Source organism: Chrysochloris asiatica, unplaced genomic scaffold, assembly GCF_000296735.1.
Source record: "Chrysochloris asiatica unplaced genomic scaffold, ChrAsi1.0 scaffold00010, whole genome shotgun sequence".
In the NCBI taxonomy this organism is placed as follows: domain Eukaryota; kingdom Metazoa; phylum Chordata; class Mammalia; order Afrosoricida; family Chrysochloridae; genus Chrysochloris; species Chrysochloris asiatica.
In genome coordinates, this window is record NW_006408528.1 from 12,950,664 (window position 1) to 12,970,524 (window position 19,861).

General features: G+C 35.5%; 1 protein-coding gene across 3 annotated transcripts in view; it reads left to right on the forward strand.

Moving 5' to 3' along the window:
* SGCE (sarcoglycan, epsilon) overlaps positions 1-18,811 on the forward strand; it is a 96,638-nt gene extending 77,827 nt beyond the window's left edge. The window contains exons 7-11 of one of the 3 annotated variants that reach the window (XM_006834283.1): positions 2,484-2,695; positions 3,666-3,692; positions 4,438-4,626; positions 15,315-15,358; positions 18,522-18,811. In XM_006834283.1, the coding sequence (XP_006834346.1) occupies positions 2,484-2,695; positions 3,666-3,692; positions 4,438-4,626; positions 15,315-15,358; positions 18,522-18,538 (489 nt within the window). In that variant the 3' untranslated portion in view covers positions 18,539-18,811. Of the gene's footprint in view, positions 1-2,483; positions 2,696-3,665; positions 3,693-4,437; positions 4,627-15,314; positions 15,728-16,250; positions 16,286-18,521 lie in introns of those variants that run through there. The other 2 variants (XM_006834282.1, XM_006834281.1) reach the window with 2 other exon arrangements.
* The last annotated feature ends 1,050 nt before the right edge of the window (positions 18,812-19,861 follow it).

Sequence of the window (19,861 nt, forward strand, 5' to 3'; positions counted from 1 at the left end):
ATATAAACACCGATTTTGTGAACATGAGTTATTGTGAGAATCAGCTCAACAGCAACTAATGAGCACACATATAAGTATTTATTATATATCTATCTATTTGTATTATTGTTGTCGTTGTTAAGTGCCGTTGAGTCGGTTCCTACCCATAGCTGTTTATATTTTGATCGTCCTGCAATCTACAAGCTGGAAAGATATTTTAATTCTTTAGTGACCTTTAAATTTAACTTCTGTCAACTCCCGATGATTGGTGAAAGTAAATTAGATCTAAGTTTACAGTTGACATTTGAACAAAGTTATTGACACATAAACACAAGTGTCACTTCGTGTACGGAACTTTCCAGGATCCAGTACTGAAGAAGCTGCCATTCACATGTGGAGCAAATAGCACATTTTGTGTCCTTGTGTCTTGGATACCCTTTTGTGTGCCTTGTGTCTTAGGAAAATAATATTCTTTCTTTGCTTTCTTCAATGAAATAAAGTAATTCAATTGTTGAAATACGTGCACATGAATAAAAGTTGGCACCACTCAGTGTTTCTGGTGTGGTGCTAATTATATGGAGGTGACAAAGCTGAGCAGCTCTGAACATAACAAGGCTCGCCTAGGCAGACTCCTTGCTCTGCAGTTAGCAGTCGGCAGTCCCTCGTCACAGCCATTGGACCTGTGCTTGGACTCTAAACTGAACTGTGCTTAGGAATATATCTAGTTTCTAAAACAATTTTAAGTGATTTATATCTTAGAGATTTTACTGTATGGAGAAGTGTTTTATAAATCATAATTTTTTGTCTATGAATGTTGATATGCCCTTTCTCATCTGGTACAGTGGTTTAGGATAAGCACTGGACTGCAAACCACAAGGTCAGATGTTCAAATCCACCACCTGCTCCTTGGAAACCCCAGGTTGGGTCACTGTGAGTCAGAACCAACTCGATGGCACTTAACAACAACATCTTACCACAAAAGGTTTCCAAGGCACAAATTAAAAAATCATACAATAGGCACAATAGAATCTAAAATGAAAAAGTTAGGGTCTGAACGTTACAAAAAACACAAATAATAAGATCATGTTTGGCAGTAAGCCTCCTAATTTCTAAGATAAAAAGGGGGAAATTCATCAGTTATTTCGTTCTCATTGCTAATAAGAAGGTAGAGAGAGCAGAAATTCCTTGGCAGAAAATAAAGTTTTTACTATTATTGGATTATTTTTAAAGTTCTCCAAGTGGAGTTTTTTTTGGAGAGAATGCTGAATAATAACAGGAATAAAGTTCACCCCCTTTTTTAAAAATAGCAAACATAAAGTTCCCATGGCTATTTTTAAAACAGTGATCTTCTATATAAAACTTGTACGCTGTCCAGTCGGTTCCAACTTACAGCGACCCTGTACAGGGTTTCTGGGAGCGCCTGGTGGGTTTGAACTGCTGACGTTCTGGTTACCAATCTAGTGCTTATACTACAGCACCACATTAGAGCCTTAGCATAATTCAATAAAAAGTAATGAAAGCAGTTCAGTTAACATAGAGGTAAATTAACATGGCATTGGTATTTTGAATTTTTGATTCATGGTTAGAATTTAGTAATATTAGAGTATTCCATAGGTTACAAAGTCCTTAAATTATCTTTTCTAAAATTTACTTATGTCAGCTAGATGGGAGAAAGATCAAAGTTGTACTTATTTGGAAATTGTCCCTCATTATTTTTTTCTTTTCTTTTTCATTAACCTTAGATATCAAACTTGATCATCAGCTAATTTATGGTTCCCTAGAGATTTGTCATTAGGAAGCAAATTTATATAGTAATGTGAGAGACTCCTGATTAGAAGAAAGGAAACTAAAAAAGAACAGTGATTTATTTAATATATGTGTGTGTAAAGTGTGCAGTCCTTTACTGCAAAGTCAGTTTGAACCTCAAGGTCAACATTTCAAGGTCTCCAGCCACTTCTTGGAAACACTATACAGGGTCTCTATGGATCTGATTCGACTGGATGGCACTTAACAACAACAACAATATTTATAGTGTGGGAGCGCCATGGCTCTATAAGATAAGTGCTGGATTGTGAACCACAAAGTTGGCAGTTCGAGCCCACCAGCCTCTCTGTGGGAGAAAGATGAGTTTTTTCTACTGTGGAGTAGCTGGTGGGTTTGAACCTGTAGCCAAGCACTTACCCATTGCACCATCACTGACACACACACACACACATTAGCTCCTGCACTCTCTTTATATGCATGCATGCGTATTTATTATGTGTGCTTGTATGTATGTATGTATATGGTGAGAAGAACAGAGAAAGAAGGTCAGGGTAAAGCTTTCATTTGTCATCTCTCCATAATACCAGTACATTTCATTGCAAATTCAAGGTATTAAGTACTTAGAAAATATTTCTATTTTTTGGTAATTTATCAAAATATATTTTGATATGTCTAGTTTATAAAGCCTCATAATACTTAAAGCTGTTAACTTGATGTGTAATTGTCTTCTTTTGTGTTAGGTTGATAAAACAAAGCAAGTGTCCACCTATCAGGAAGTGATTCGTGGAGAGGGGATTTTACCTGATGGTGGAGAATACAAACCCCCTTCTGATTCTTTGAAAAGCAGAGACTATTACACGGATTTCCTGATTACACTGGCTGTGCCCTCGGCAGTGGCACTGGTCCTTTTTCTAGTACTAGCTTATATCATGTGCTGCCGACGGGAAGGAGTGTGAGTACTTTAAAAACACTAATAAGAAATTATAGACTCCACTAAGATAGCAGCACATAAGACTCCATTAAAAGCAAAGTTTCATTAGTTCGTAAAATACTTTATAACTGTGTTGAAATTGTGTTCAAGTCAAACTACAGTAATTTATTCCTTCAAAAGGAGTTAAAATAGTGATGAGTCTAGAAAATCAAATTAAGGGACATAATTATTTTATTCGAAAATTATTAAGGCTAACTGTAAATTCATGCCATCAGTACAGCATAATTGAAGCTAGATGTTTCGGTTATATGGGCTGTATTGTGTGAGCAGAGACTCTTCAGGATCTATAGACCTGGTAATTACACTTTAAATAAATAGTCTTAGTAAATTTGCTCAGAAGTGATGGTTAGAATTCTTCTTGAAATTGTTCTGCTGTCAAACAGGTTGACACAATCCAAATGCCTAAAACATTAAAAAAAAAAATTTTTTTAAAGACACCTTAGGAGTAAATTAATGAAAATCAGGATATAATTGAAGTAACACATCCTCACTTGATGAATGTTATACTTACAGGACATCTTTGTCAATTAAAATAACTTCCCGAGATTATCCGGAAGTCAGGATAATAAAGCCAAAAGCATAAAATTTAATAAAGCAGCAAGTAACAAATTCTTTCATTTTTACATGTAACCTGATTTCATTATATCATAGAATTTATTTCAATCAGGAGCTTGATTCTTAACCTCCATGTCGTTTTTGGTTTTTTTTTCTTTCTTTCTTTCATTTTTCTGTGTGTTTCTCATCAGTATTCCATGTCTATATGTGTGCTTATCCAAGAAATGCCATAAACATGGTGGCAAATGCTACCTGTTTGCATTTAATAGTAACAACGTCAGCATTTCCACATCACGCAAGATCCCATGAGCATAAAGTCTTAATGTTCCAAATATCAATGCTATTATTTAATTCATAAATTTTGTTTTGTTTCTAGGGAAAAGAGAAACATGCAAACACCAGAGTAAGTGTCTTTTTTTCCTGTTATTTTCTTTATCATTTTTTTTTTCATTTCTCAGTTGCATACCACGTTCTATACATGTATGCCATGCTTTCTGTTTTTCCATCTTTTCCATGTTTCATACTTTATTTCATACATGTGAATGCTGCTTTCTAAATAGATACATACAGAGGGGTAGAAACGAAATATAAAAAGGATCTGAAAATTAAGATGATATAGGTAAAAATTAAACCTAAACTATTTCAGAATTAGAATATTAACTTGCCATTTATATTATGTGATTTCCCAATCTGCATCTCTATAAACCAGAAAACAGATGAAAAGACCTTTCATACAAGTTTTCCTGAATCTTCAGTAATAACCTACCATAAAATGAAACTTCTGTGAGTATTTATAAATGCCCCACCAGAAGCAATGACATAAAAGCAATGGTAGATTTATCTTAATCGTAGCAATTAACTAGAATACCAGTTTATTACTTAGGGCTGTAATATTAACACAGTGCTTCATAGCCTAGTTTAATAAAAGATAGATTTATTTTTAAATTAGTTTATAATGTTCAGTTATTCGATGTTAAAACTTATGTGGAATGTATCTTTTTCTGAGATAGCATGCATAATATTCCAAGTGTAAAAATGCTTTCTTATTTTAAAAGAAAAATAATTTTCTATAACTTTTTCAAATTGATGACCCATCCAGGCTAGTATATGGACTTAAATATGTATTATTTTATTTCTTTTTGACCTAGTATCCAATTGGTCCATCACAGTGCTATTCAGAAATCTACCAAGGAGCTTCGTGACATGTCTAAGAATAGAGAGATCGCATGGCCACTGTCGACGCTGCCTGTGTTCCACCCTGTAACTGGGGAAATCATCCCTCCTCTCCACACAGATAATTACGATAGCACTCACATGCCACTGATGCAAACACAGCAGTAAGTATCTACTTGGAGCTGTAATAACGACTGTTAGTTTGCATGCATGTATGTTTTAGCTTGTGTGTAATGGGAAAAGAAGAAACCAAGAGGACATTGATATTCTAGGTCCCAATGCCATTGTACTGAAACAAATAAAATAGAATTATTTTCAGGTAATACTTCCCCCTACCCAGTTTCATGAAATTTAAAAATTGGGACATTTTCTTCACTAGTCCAAAGAAGACTTCTTTCACCTTAATATGTAGGATACTCACACTGATAATAAAAGAACAAGTTTGTACAAAGATGAGTAAATTGTGCAAAGAGAAGCATATCCTAAAGCTCGATTGTTTTTTAGAGATAGGGTTCTTTGGTTTTATTAACCATTTTATTATTATTATTATTATCTCAGCTATTTAATTTAAATTTTATACCTTTGGACAAAAGTTTTTAGGTTTCTTTTCTTCTTTCTGTGATCTGTTTATATGTCTAAAGAGGCATTTCCAATTTTGGTTCTAAGGATATTTTACTAGTGTAAACCTTTTCTGCTGTTCAAGGATACTGTGGCCGGCCAGCCTGGAAGAGCCTCTGTAAGGGCAGATATTGGGGTTGGGGTGTGGGTAGAGGAACTTGCAGAATTGTGTTCAAGGATCCAAATGATATGCCTGGAAGCTAGGTTTTAATATAAGAAGATGATAGATAAAACTATCATTTATTTCTAAGAACATGACTCTTTTAACCATATCTTGAAATGAAATAATTCAGTTGTCCCTTGAACTAAGAGTCACGACGTTTGCTTTGAAGGGCCTCCTCTTTCTGACCTTTAATTTATAAATAGAATAGACATCATGCAGAATGAATCTCTTTTTCTTTCTTTCCCTTGCCTCATCCCATGCTCCTCTCTTTCTTATCCCCCACCCAACACACATATATATAACCTTAGTCTGTGATATAAATGTAAACTCTTAGGATTTAAAAAATTAACTAGGATCCATGCTGGGTGCAAACATTTTTCCATTGAGAATGCTTATTTTGGTAATTTGAAGCTCAAATTATGATCAATTTGAGTAGTATTGACAAACTAGATAAATTTGTCCAAATATTTTTGAAAATCCAAATGTATTATATCTTCTGAAGTCTTGTAATATCATTTGCATAGTACTGAATAGGTCAAGATGTGTGTTTATGTTTGCGTGTGTATACATGCGTATATGAGTAATTAATTCAGATGCTATAATGGTGCATATAATTACATGCAAGTAAAATTTTGGGTTTGGAGAGCATCAGTATTGCAGCAAGGATAGATGTATTAATGTCTCTCAGAATTTTATTTTACTAAATGGATAGGATAGATTTCTTTGGCCTTGATATGGTCAGTGGTCCATCTGAAAAAAAATCCACTTAACCAGGATTAGATACTGATGAAAAAGCTAGTAAAATTTCAAGACTATCATAACAATTCACAGTTTAGTAATCTCCCCTGTCTTTTTTAGATTGTTGCTGTTGAGGGTCTGCCTCTTTTTGTTGATTACATGATATCCTTCACCAGGGAATGGTCCTCCCTTCTACATGAAATTTGTGAATAGCTTTATCATTCATTTTCAAATGTTCTTCCTTTAAGAAATTATTTTTGTTGTTGTAATTTGTACATATTATTTAAGTCTAATGTTTCATATATTGTTTTCCCTAGAATGCTGATGTTCTCAGAAATGTTGAGACGTAGTCTTCAAAAATAAGCAATGATCAAATAATGCTTGAGACACAGGATTTATTTGTTTGTTTTTTAAGCGACAGGGGTTCTCTGAGCCTTTAGTGTATTGATGTGTTGATAAATGTTGTGATCCATGCAAGGAAGCCAGATCAGGCAACTCTTCAAAGAACACAGTTTGAGAAATGCTTCTATTGATAAGGTGGTGATGCTATCAATTTTTATGATAGAAAAAATACTTGAATGAGTAGGGAAATACTTTTTGTAAGTGACTAAAACTCTATTGCTGGTGAAGTTGAGATCAGAATTAATGGCTGCCATCATTTTCATTTTTATATGTTTTCTAACCATATGTATTAAAGATAAGATTAGCTCCTTAGAAATTACTTTGATTCTCTGTGGCTAGGAGTTTGCATTGTTGCTACTAATACACAAATAAAGTAAAATTTCCTGTTTTCAACCAAGTACATTTTCCTGTTCCTGTCATAACTCCATCAAGACCTTCATTATGTTGATCGGAGCTCTTGATTTGAAAATGCAATAGATTATTTTATTGAATTTCTAACAATTTGATCATATATGTATTTTTAAGTCCAGAAAACCTTCCTTAATATTATTCAGATTTCTGCTAATGCAAAAACCCCATTAACTAGCACTTCTATATAAATAGGGTACATAGATAATTGATGATGTTCACAATGATTATTCTGAGGCGCTGCAAGATCATCAAGTGTGTCTGACTCATCAGAGGAAAATTAAATTACATTCGGTATAGTTTCAGTGTTGAGTGTATATTATCTTTCTTTTATTCTTGGAAATGGATAATATGTGCGTGGTCTCTATGGTAACCCCCTATAAGCCACAATATGTGATTAACCTCATTTTCCAACCATGCCAGATAATAGGGAACTTATTGTATCAGGCTCATCATAGCTGTTTATTCTTCAGAGTTGATATCATAGATATTCTGGCATAGAATGTAGCTAAAGGTTTATTTCGGAGTCAAAGCAAGATGAAAGTTTAAAGTTTTACTTTAAAGTCTCATAGAAACTGGTTTGGTCTTTGAAACAAGTCAGTCCACCTCAGAAGAATAGAAAACTCTAACAGTGATGCAAGGGTCCGTGGTGGTGCAATGAATAAGCACTCGGCTGCTCTCTAAAAGATCAACAGTTAGAACCTGTCAGAGCGCCTTTGGGAGAAAACTCCTGACAATGTACTCCCATAAAGATTACCGCCTGGAAAGCCCTATGGGGCAGTTGTGCAACAAGGGGTTGCTATAGTTATTGATCAAACATATAGTGACATTTTCTTTTTGGGAGAATGCTTCATAAGACTCCATTGGTACCATAAATTAGCCAGCCAAAACTGTTTAATCATTTGCAGATGATAAAATTAAGATATTGTATGAGAGAACACTAAATTAGGTGAGAACTGAGATTAGGTTATGTACCTATCCTGATACATAGTGAGGGATACATAATGCTCTCATTGACCTCAGAGGTATTTCTGATCCAGGCAAGGTGATTTCAGAGATAGTCGAAAGGAAAAACTGAGCAGAGCAAGCTGGAGAATGTAGCACATGCTCAGGAAGAAAGATTTTCATTGAGCAGAATGGTCTTTCTATTTTTCAGTTTACAAAGACAATATAAACAGGTTGTTAAAGTTATTCCATAGTATAAAAGTTGAAGATGAATTTAATTTGATTTTTGCTAGCTGATTTTTTAGTTTTTTGTTTTTTTTTTTAATTTGGAATGATTTTAGAAGTACAGAAAAGTTGCACAGATGGTACAAAGAGTTCTTGGAACCCCTTCACCCAGTTTATCCCATTATTAACATCTTACGTTATCATGGTACATTTATCAGAACAAAGGAACCAACATAGGTGTGTTACTATTAACTAAACTCCAGATATTTTTTTCAGATTCCACTAGTTTTTCTATTGGCATTCTTTTTCTGTCCCAGGATTATATCTAGGCTATCTCAATGTGTTCTTATGTCTCTTTAGTCTCTACAGTTTCTTAAACTTTCCTGTTTCCCTTGACCTTAGAGTTTTGAGAAGCACTGGCCAGGTATTTTGTAGAATAATCCTCAATCCTTAGTATAGTTAGACTTTTAGTATTTGTTCTTAATCAATTTTATAGATCAGTGAAGAAATTCTTGACAGCCATTAATAATAGAACTCTATAGGCTATTCTGTAATTTATCACAACTGATTTCTGAAAATCATATCAAAAGTCAATCTTAAGTAACTGGTTTTGTTCATTTTCTATTAGGGAGTTATGTTTGTGACCAAAGGATTAACATCAAGATTATATAATAGATTTGATTGATGAGCTTAAAAGATAAACCTTTGTACTTATCTAAATTAAAATATTATATTCCAAGTCACAGAAATTTAAGATCTAGAAGGAATGTTATTAGTTGATGCCAAACAAAGTTGAGCATGAGAATCACCTGTTAAATTTTTACAATACCAATTTCTGTGCTCTCCATCTGGGGAATTCTAGTTTTCATGAAAGTCTGTGGTATGGTTTTTGCTGTGTTAAGTGCCATCTAGTCAATTCTGACTCAACAGCAACCCTGTATAGAGTTTCCAAGGAGCAGCTTGTGAGTTTGAGCCACTGACCTTATGGTTCAAACTGAATTTGTAGTCCAGTGCTTTATTCTACAGAACCATACCAAGACTCCAACGTTGTTGTTGTTGTTGTTGTTGTTTAGTGCCATGGAGTTGGCTCCAACTCATAGTGATCCTATGTAGGATTTCCTAGAAGCAGTTGGTGGGTTTGAACCACCAGTGTTGCAGTTAGTAGTCCAGTGTTTAATCTTGTAGTGCCACACCAGGACTCTGGATTCCTGATTAAATATTTAGTTTTGGGAAAGCCAGAGCCTCTGGTATTTCTGTTGGAAATGTGAAACTTTAAAAAGCAAACCACTCAGATACTATTATTGACTCTTGGGAAAATGGATATTGCCTAAGGATCCTAAACATTTTATTTTATAGGAAAAAATTTTTTCTTTAATCTCTCTCTCTCTCTTTTTTTTACTATGGTGAAAGCACACACACCAAAATATCCAGCCAACTCAACTTCCACATTTACAACAGAATCTCCTTCATTACATTTTCATGTTGTGCTACCTGAAGTTCTGATGTGGCTCTGTGGGTTAATGCTCTGGACTGCAAGGTCAATTTGGACAGCAAGGTCAATTTGAACTGCAAGGTCGGTGGTTCAAGCTCACCAGCAGCTCCTTGGAAACCCTATGCAGGGTTGCTATTCACTGAACCAACTTGACAGCACTTAACAACAACATTGACCATTACCATGATTCTCATCCAAACTATTCCACCATCATTAACATAAACTCAGCACCCCCAAAGGAAAACTTTCCCTTTACCCTTCTCCTTCCCATTCTTGGTAACCATTAATAATCTTTGGTTCCTATATATATGCTTATTTCAGTCATCTTAATGTTTTCTAGGGAAGATAATTTGTTCTGAAGTTTATAGTGGGACAGATGTGCCTCCTCAGTTGTGCTTTTCCTTTGCCAGCATTAATACGAATTGATTTTTCCTAGATGGTATCTTCATGGCTGCCTTATGTCATAAATAACAGGGGGAAATGCCCCCACATAGTTCGAGTAATATCTCAATTGACTCTACATAAAAATTTCCCTATTATTTATACTAAACATAGCATCTAATCCAGAATAATTGTGTCTTCCTCCAAACAGAAGGGAGGTTGTACTTAATCTTTGCAAATTAACAAGTATAAAAGTAGAATTGTGTAAGTCTCCTAATTAAAGATATTTAGCAACTAATCATTTTAGCATTTATTTAAAGTATTTTCTCAATTTGTTTTCCCTCTGCCAATAATGACAACTAACTTTATGGTAAAATTCCATAAATAATACTTAGATTTTAATAAAAGTTAATTTTAGTTGAAGAGAATGCTTCAGAGAGCAACATAAAGGTTTCTTACTGACAAGAAGGGTCAAACAGCTAAGGATTGTTTGGAGTGACTGACTTTTTTTTTAATTCACCAAGTACACGCTAAAAGTGATGTATGCAATATCTATTGATGAATTTTGGGTCCACAGGTTTGTACTGCTTCATTTCAAAGCTGTGGTTGGCCAGATTTTTACTGTAAACAACCTGAGGGAAAACAGAAAAGAAATAAATGAATGGCTCCTTCCTCTTCTATATTTCATGTATTCAAAACTGATTTTCGTTAAAATTTTTGAAATTTAAAAATTTACAGTGTTTTTTTGTTTTTTTGCATGCGATCTCGCTTTCTCTTTGCAAATAATGGCCTGATTGCTTGGTAAAAGTACTTATAGGGTTCAAATTTGCAATTTTGTAGAAAACTTTTTAGTAGAAGATTTAGTGTTTTAACAGTATCAGTTTTACTTAAATAACTTGGATATTCCAAGTATATGTTACTATTGCTAATGACTCCATACTGATTCAAAGGAAAAGTGTTTGGTATTCCAAATACCTAAACTAATGTCATTTACTGTCAAACCTAGAATGGATGCTATGGCTTTATATATATCATTTAGCCTCACTTGCTTTTGGGTTTTTAAGCAGGTAGGAATATAATCAGTTGATAATCATCAGTCTTTCTCATAGAATTTTGACTCTACAATTAGACTCTTAGACTGTCAAATTGTCTTAAAACAGCTATGCAGATAATAAATAATGGTGTTGTTGAACTGTGACCCTCATAGACAAGGTAAAGCCGCCCCCATAGGATTTCTTTACAGAAGCAAATTGCCAGGTCTTTTTTTCTGTGGCTCCTGTGGGGCTGAGTTCAGACTGCCAGCCCTTCAATGAGTAGCCAAGAGATTAACCATTGTGTCTCCAGGGCTCCGTAAATAGTGGTGTCCTTGTTGTTAAGTGCCGTCCAGTTTGCACGTAACCCTTGTATAGGGTTTCCAAGAAGTAGCCGGTGGGTTTGAACTACTCACCTTGCAGTTACCAGTTCAGTGCTTATCCTGCTGCACCTCATCAGGGCTCCAAATAGTGGCCTGCTCCTGCCAAACCATTTGTTAATGAATTTGAAAGGTATTACCTTTGTTTTCTTAAAGAATGAAGTCTATACAATGGGTAATTCCCACAATTTTCTATTTAAACACTTGCAGTTAATGATAGCAAAATTAGAAAATAATTAACACTAATAATTTAGAGGATTATAGTTTTCTTAAATCTTATTTCTAAATAATACTTTATACAGAATAAATGTTCAGTTCTCTCATTAATAACTTAATTATTCTAAACACTTTTATGACTTTATAAAGGTCCTTTCTTTGAAGGGTTATGGGGTCTCTATTTGAAGTCAACCCCCACTCTCCTGTGCAATTACCTTTTGCTGCCTGCTTTCACCAAAGATGGAAATGCTCCCTTTCTTACCACATTCTTTGCTTCTTAACACTAGGAAGGTAGTCATAGGCAATTTTCCAATATGCCTGAAGCAGTGTTCTTATGAGTTCCTTTCCTTCCATTTTTAAATACACAACTTCAAATATTCCCATCATTGACATGTTAACACTCTAACTCTCACAGGCTCACATGTAGCCACATGTTTGGATGCTTACAAAAACACAGCTGTGTGCACACCTTAAGACTTGGGGGAAGTTGAATCTCAGCATCTTTTGTTGTTGAACACCTTTTTGAAAACCTAAGCATTTTGATACAACTCATCTCAGTTGAACACACTGCTGGTAACTGTAGTTGAAGTCACCGATCATGTATGTTCATCCTTCAGACTTTAACCAACTGGCACACACACTGCAGACTTCTCAGTCTCTAAACCAATCTAATACACATACACAAAATTGCTTTCTCACACTTCTCTGCTTGCTAACTTTATGTGTGGCCCATTCCCAACCAGCCCTTTCTCTTGAAACTCAGCCAAGCCCATTGCTATTTAGAAAGTTTTGCAATGACACAGAAGAGGAAGAAATGACAGGAGGGTACACTGACTTAGAGCAGTGATTTTCAAACTTGAGTCCCACAGAAAGCAAGTGAGGTGGGATTAAAAGCAAAAGGACCTCCAACTAACTTTTCTCCATATTTGTTTTTTGACCTAGGAATTTTGGAAAACTTGCTTTTCTGCTTACCACTTACCACTGCTTATGTCACAATGCCTGCATTCTGACTCTCTTTGTCGTCTTTGCTCTTTTTATCTTTTTGTCAGGAATTTTTTAGGTTTGTTTTTAAAAGTTTATTCAATCTGCTAACAGCTAGAAGTAGAGATGCTAAAGAATGAAGAAGTACTTGAATTTGTGCATACCCATTTGTATGTATGGAATCCATGTGTGGTGCTGAAGGATAATGCACTGGACTGCAAAGTTGGTTTGAACTGCAAGGTCAGTGGTTCAAACTTGGAAACCCTATATAGGTTCACTGTGGGTCAGAACCTACTTCATGGTGCTGAACAACAACACCAATATGTGCATATATCAGAATTTAATGGGTTGTTGTTATTGTTAAGTGTCATTGAATCATAACGACCCTGTATTGGGCTTCCGAGGAGCAGCTGGTGAGTTTGAACTCCCAACCGTACAGTTCAAACTGACCTTGTGGTTCAGTGCTTATCCTACAGCAACACCTGGACTCCAGAGAATCTAATGTAGGCTATACCAAATCAGCCTTTCCTTTCAGAATTTGATTTATATAGTAAAAATGTTCTCTTTTCCATCTTTTAAGTCTGGAACTTATTTCCTCTTTGTGATTTACAAATTAATCTTTTTACTTGCATAATCAAAACCCATATATGTTGTGTGAAATACAGAAAGAATAAACCAATTAAATGAAAGAAATGCTCCAGTAACCTACACCAGGAAAAACAGGGGTCATAGGAAATAGCAAAAAAGAATGGAGACTTATTAGGAAGAATTAATTAAGCAAATCTGTCAGATTGAGTTAGAATCAATTCTTTGTCTCCAACAGAATATATTTTAAATGGAACTGAGTATTTTAAAATAATTTGAAGTCATTAGCATTCCTACAGCTTAATTTAAGAGTTTAACTAATATGTAACTAGTTTACATCCTGTTTTCCATTTTAGATGGCTCTAGTCGCTATGGGTCTGAACTGACTTGATACAACATTTGGAACATAATATTTGCCTGGTCAAAATTATTCAGATCCATGGTTTTCTAACTCCATTTCTTGGAGGTTTCTTCAAAATGTCTCAGGCGCCAGTCTGTAGGGCGAAAGAAACAAAGTCGGCGAGATCCCTGGCTCCCTTGTTCCAACCCAGGCAACCTCACATTGATCTCTTTTGTGTATTAGGCTTCTGATTAGGATTTCAATGAAAAGGAATCCAACTACTGAAGAGAAACAACAACAACAAAAAAAATCTCGAAAACTCCTTGGCTAATATCAAGCCCTACTCTGTAGTAAGGAGCTGACTTCTAGAGTTTCTTCCAGCACCAAAACTTAAATTGTGCATTTTCTTAATACCAAGTTTTGAAGCTCAGTCATGTGTGCAAACGTGTTAATGAAATGCATGTGTATTGTGTGGACTTTGAAAATATCTTCACTTTTGAAAAAAAAAAAAATTTAATGTTTTTTTCAAAAGCCAGTAATTGCATGCTGACCGCTAGAGCTACTAACTGGCTTTTTCTGTTAACAGTTCTTTAGGACAATGAAATATTATGTGGTACACAATACTGACAATCACCACGTGTATGAAAGTATACTAATTGGTGACCTTTTAGGGAAAGGGGTGTTTAGGAGTGTTGTTTGATTCTTAATTCAGTATAAGAAGTTAAACATTTTGGTAGCTTTCATCATGAGTTGTTTGTTTTTTAATAAATTACAAGAGTATTATATATCCACTGTCACAGATTTTGAGTTGAGTTTGAAAGGACGAATAGGTGCTAAGCTCTATGGGAACAGGAGATGAAAGCAGCCATGTTAGTAGGTTGTTTTGATTCAACCAGTCAAGGTGGGCTCCATGTAGGTTCCATTTCTACTGATGGCCATCTAGACCAAGCTAAAAAACCTGAAACTTAATTTTCAGGTATGTAAGGAAATATTAAACATTATTTAACTATTTGAATGACATAACCAGATTTGTGCCTCAGAAAATTCATTTTAATAGCAGAGTGGATTATATTGTTGCTGTTTTAAATGCTGTCAAGTCGGTTCCAACTAACAGTGGCCCTGTAGGAGCATCCAATGAGTTTGAACTGTCAACTTTGTGGTTCGCAATCTAATGCTGATCCTACAGCACCACACCAGGAATGAATTATAAGGGAGCAAAAATGGAAATGAGGACACAAGTCAGACCAGTTATATAATGATCCAAGTGAGAGATGTTACAGACCTCAACTAAGTTAGTAGCCATGGGGATGGGGGAGAGGGAAGCCAACTCAAGAAGAGATTGAAGAGAATTGTCAAGAGTTCCCAAAGAGATTGGCTATGGGGTTTATGGAGAGGGAAGGGTCAAGGAAAACTTCGCCAGGTGGACTAATACAGTTGGGTAGAGTAGGACTGCCATTCCCCGGGATGGGAATGAAGGAGCACAAGTTGAGATAAAGGTGGTTTGAATGAATGTGTGTAACTGTATGTGTGTGTGATAGTCAGGGATATAAAATTGTCTTGGTTAAGAGTACAAGTTTTAGAATCACTGTGTTCACATTTTTGTTCACTACTTCCTAGCTATGTAGCCTCAAACCTTTAAGACTGTTTTTTCATGTGCAAAATGAAAAATTATCATACCCACTTCCTAGGGCTATTATGAATGAGATGGTTTTGACTATAAACTAAAAAAAAAAAAAAAAAGTCAATAAATAGTATAAAATATTATTTACCCTCCTCAGACATCATTTTTCTCATCTATAAACTCTGGGAGTAGGGTCAGAGGTATGTAGCATTCGATGATTTCCAGGATCCTTTCTAGCTATAAGCATTTTCACTCTAATATGTTTCTCTATTTATATGTATGTGTAGACAAACATTGTTTTACTGAAACATGTTAATCATTTCCAGGAACTTGCCACATCAGACTCAGATTCCACAACAGCAGACTGCAGGTGAGTACTCAAATTAATAAGCTGATGTTTATTGATGAAGCTAATAGATTAATAAAAGATAATTATGGTGATATATAATGTATGAAGCTTTACCAGCTAAGGCAAAAACAGTTGTGTCATTCCTTAATCAGAGTTAGAACTTCAACCCAAATGCTGAAGAATTGTTTAGATTATTGCATCAATTGGTACCAGAGTGATAAGCACAGGGTAAATGATCTTAGAGCAAAAACATTCATGGAGGTCCTGCCTAATTAAGGAAGACTGAATGAAATCCCTTTCCTTTAGCCAAGCTCCTTATTCTTCCCATTGGTCTGAAAGATTGTTAGCTTGGATGCATCAGGATTTGTCTCAATAAGTGAGCAGCTTGAAACTGACTTTTACAAAAGGAAGGCATTGTGACTAATCACTGAGGCTTCATGGGGATAAATGAGAAATGGTTGGCTTGGTCTAAAGCCCCTTTAAAAAGCGGCTATAACTTAACCAGTGGCAACAAGATGGCGGACAATTCTCTCTGGACTATTCTATTTCCCTAAGACTTGCTTTCTTTAAGTTTATTTCTTTCAAGTGTCCCTAAAATTTTCCACAGCCAATTATTTCATTCATCTTAGTACCCAGTAGATACCTTATTCATGATTGTGTTCTAATTAGTGGTTGATTCCTGGCTTTAATTGCCAGGCAACCAGTAATGTCTTTGTAGCTCTTTTGGAAAAGCAAGAGGAGTTTTTAAAGTGTAAGGTGAACGAGGAATTCTGAGTATGAATGGTGGCATTGTGGCAGAGAAGCTATTAAGTAAGTTTCTTAAGAACTTCAGGCATATATATATATATATATATTTATTGGATGTTTTCATTTAAAAACTCATCTTCTCTGTTACTGCTTTCGGGAATTTAAGGAGATTTTCGTTTGACAACTTTTCAAAGATTTGAGGCAAGTATAATGAAGTTGTTCATCAAATTTTAATTATGAGATAACATTTATCAGAATTTTACCTACAATTTTGATCACTTGTTTTAATTAAATCCTGACGGGTTTCAACTGTTCAGGATATTAATGTGGGGAGCTACTATGTAAGCATTCAGGATATCAATGAAGGAACAAACTTTATTGTAAATATGCTACCTACAGTGCAAAGGAAAAAATGAATCCAGTACTACTAATATTTTTAAGAAGAAACCATTTTAAAGCATCTTTCTACAAAGGAATTGCTAGAATTTCTTCCACATTAACCTCGAGATTCCCATCCCTCCCAAGAGATCGTTCATCCGATTTTTAATTATTTCAGGCATGAAGTGAGTGGGAGGTAAAGTCTAGAAAAATAGTGAACATTTCTTTTGAGTTTTAAAAACCCAGATTTTATATCATTAGGGAAACCAGGAAACTTGGGTATTTAATGTTGCTGTTGTTAAGTGCCTTGGAGTCGGTTCCAACTCATAGCGCCCCTGTGGAAGGTTTCTGAGGAACAGTTGGTGGGTTAGCAGTCCTGTGCTGACCCTACAGCACCACACCAGATAATATTGTTATTGTTGAGGGCTGTCTAGTCGGTTCCGACTCAGAGTGACCCAATATAGGGTTTCTGAGGAGTGCCTAGTTAGTTCTAGCTGCCAACATTGTGGTCACACCAACCTCGTAGTCCCATTATTTTATCATTGAATACATTTTGAATAAGTAGACTTAGCTGCATTTTAGTAATAGGGAGCATTTTCAAATACAAGGACAAAAAAAAAAAAAAAAACCAAACAAATACAAGGACAATTTATGTATGAATAAATAGCATAAAACACCACAGAACTTTCCTGGGGGTGGGGAGTGGGGGACTACGTTGTTCAACCTAATTTTGTATATATTTTTCTAAAACAGGTTTTGGGAAGCAGGCATTTTACTTGAGTTGACTCCTATAGTTAACCTTATAGTTAATTACCTTCTTAATTTCTTATATTTTCTGCAATTTGGAACATATTATTAACTGAAGTATCTTCCTATATAATTGGTTTTCTTGATTTTTGTTTTGTGTTTATTTGCTTCTTTGTTGTTTTTTGAGTGAGTTCCCTAAGCATCTGAAGTGCTAAAGGGAGAGAAACCAGCTTCGCACTTTTCATGTAATTCTGATCAATTATTATGTTTCTGCCTTTGATAAATTTAAAACTAATTAGACTCATGCCACCTGGAGGAAAGAGCTAAATGCACAGATTGCGTCCCTTATTCCCATTCTGTCCATTTAAGTAAAAAAATAACGTTTCTTTCTCAGTCATGGATTCAGTGCTGTTAATAGCTTTTCATGGGTACACCGGCTTTTCTGTTCTCTCATACCACAAAGAGGTGGCTACATTTGTGCCTGATTATCATGAAACAATTACTTGCTTTTTCTAAGTATCTCAAAGCACTAGTTTAGCAGCAGTTTTCTTTATGATGTTTATTTAGACACAGGGTTCATCTCTTAGATATCAGATAATTTTGTTGGTAACTATGTGGAATTCATGAGAGGGAGTAGATTTTGAAGTGTCTCTTGCATTTAGTTAGTTATTTCCTCGTAAATTCCCATTAAAAGTTTAGGGAGTGGACTAGCTGTTGCTCTTGTAATCCTAGACTTACGTACTAGCTAGGATAATAGAGCATTTACAAGTTGGCAATGTTGTTGTTGTTAAGTGCCGTTGAGTTGGTTCTATACCGTTAGGGTTTCTGATGAGCGACTGGTGAGTTTGAACTGCTGACCTTTCAGCTCAAAGCGACCTCGTAGTCCATTGCATTCTCCTACAGCACATCAGGACTCCACAAGTTGACAATTGCCTTAACGTTTTGGATTGATGCCTCCTCAGGCTTTCTCATTTGCTCTGTCCTTCCAACCACATATTTTTTAAAAAGGCATTATTAAAAGCTATAGTCATACATTCCATAGTCAAGTACATTCTTTTTATTTATTGTGAGAAGATTTTCAGGCTGTACCTTTTGAAATATATAAAATATAATGGCTTTGCTCTAAGAAGGAGAGGATTTACTTAGAATTTTTTCCCTTTAAACCAAATGTTGAGAAATAATGCAAAATCATTATTTTAAGTTATCCTAAGTAGGTAGAAAATGTCTCCTTGCCATAATTTGTTTTGCTTGAAAACTGCAAGTGTTCCTGCCCTGACTAACTCATACCTATATTCGTTCTTACATACCGCAGGTAAATGGTATCCCTGAAGAAAGAAAACTGACTGAAGCAATGAATTTGTAATCAGATAACATAATCGTTATATCTTATTTCCTTTTTTCTCTTAGTAATGCATGGACTTTTCTGGAATATGGTGTGCATGTCAACAGTATTAAGTATATACCAAATAATACAACATAACTTTCATTTTATTAATGTATTTCTTTTGTACCTCAGACATTTTTGACATTTTGTAAAACACCAATGAATTTATATTTGTTACAATAAAAAGTGGTCTTTAAAATAAACATTATTAATGAAGCATGATGTCTGGTGAAATTCAGTTCAGAAAAATCTTTCATTGGCTGCTATTTTCTAAGAATATTTTAGTTGCTAGATAAGACTCATGTGTTCATTCCTCATTCAACAAGATTTCATTCAGTCCCTGCTATAAATATATAGAACTCCTGGTGTGGTGCTGTAGGAGCAGCGCTGGACTGTAAACCACAAGTTCGGCAGTTCAAACCCACCAGCTGTTCCTCAGAATCCCTACAAGAGTTGCTGTGAATCGGAACCTACTCTATGGCACTTAACAATAACAAATAAATATATAAATGTGTATACTTCTCTGTTCTAAGTGACCAACCATTTAAATAAGACTTAGGACCTAGAGAGTCTGCACTTTTGCATCCCACCTCTGGAGTGCTGTAGAGCAGACCCAGTTCATGAAGAGCAGTCTAGACTGCCTACTAACCTGATTCTGTGATCAGATATTTTCTGTTAGTTGTTTTCCAAAAAGAATAATTTCCTACTAATAGTGACAGGAATCACCTCCCAAATGGCCCCCTGCTGTGACATTACTACTTTCAGGTCTACTCCCTGCACTGAGGACACTATTGAATCAATGGGGACCAGCTAGCAGGACAGTGTTTGTTGCAGACTGCGCCAGCAGGAAAACCTTTTATTCAATTCTGGGTAGATTTCTGTCAGGGTAGATTTACCTGTTAATTGATCAAGCCAATCAACTAGCCCAACCCACTGCCACCAGAATAGAACTGTCACATGGGACTTCCAAGGCGCTGAATCTTCACAGAAGACTGCCACATCGTTCTCCCATGGAGAGGCTGGTAGGTTTGGACCACTTTATCTATTAGCATTGTGTGCTTCAACCACTGTGCTACCAGGACTCCCCATTGGTCTAGAGGACATATGCTTCTAGTATCCAAACAGACTTCCTATTAGTATTGTGTGCAGCACCTAGTTTTCCATTTAGGGGAAATAGTCTCTCATGTCCTTGACATTGGCGCCCCTAAGCCCTCCCTGAATTTGAAAGAGATGCCCTCTTTTAAATTGGAGTCCTGTGTGGTGCTGTG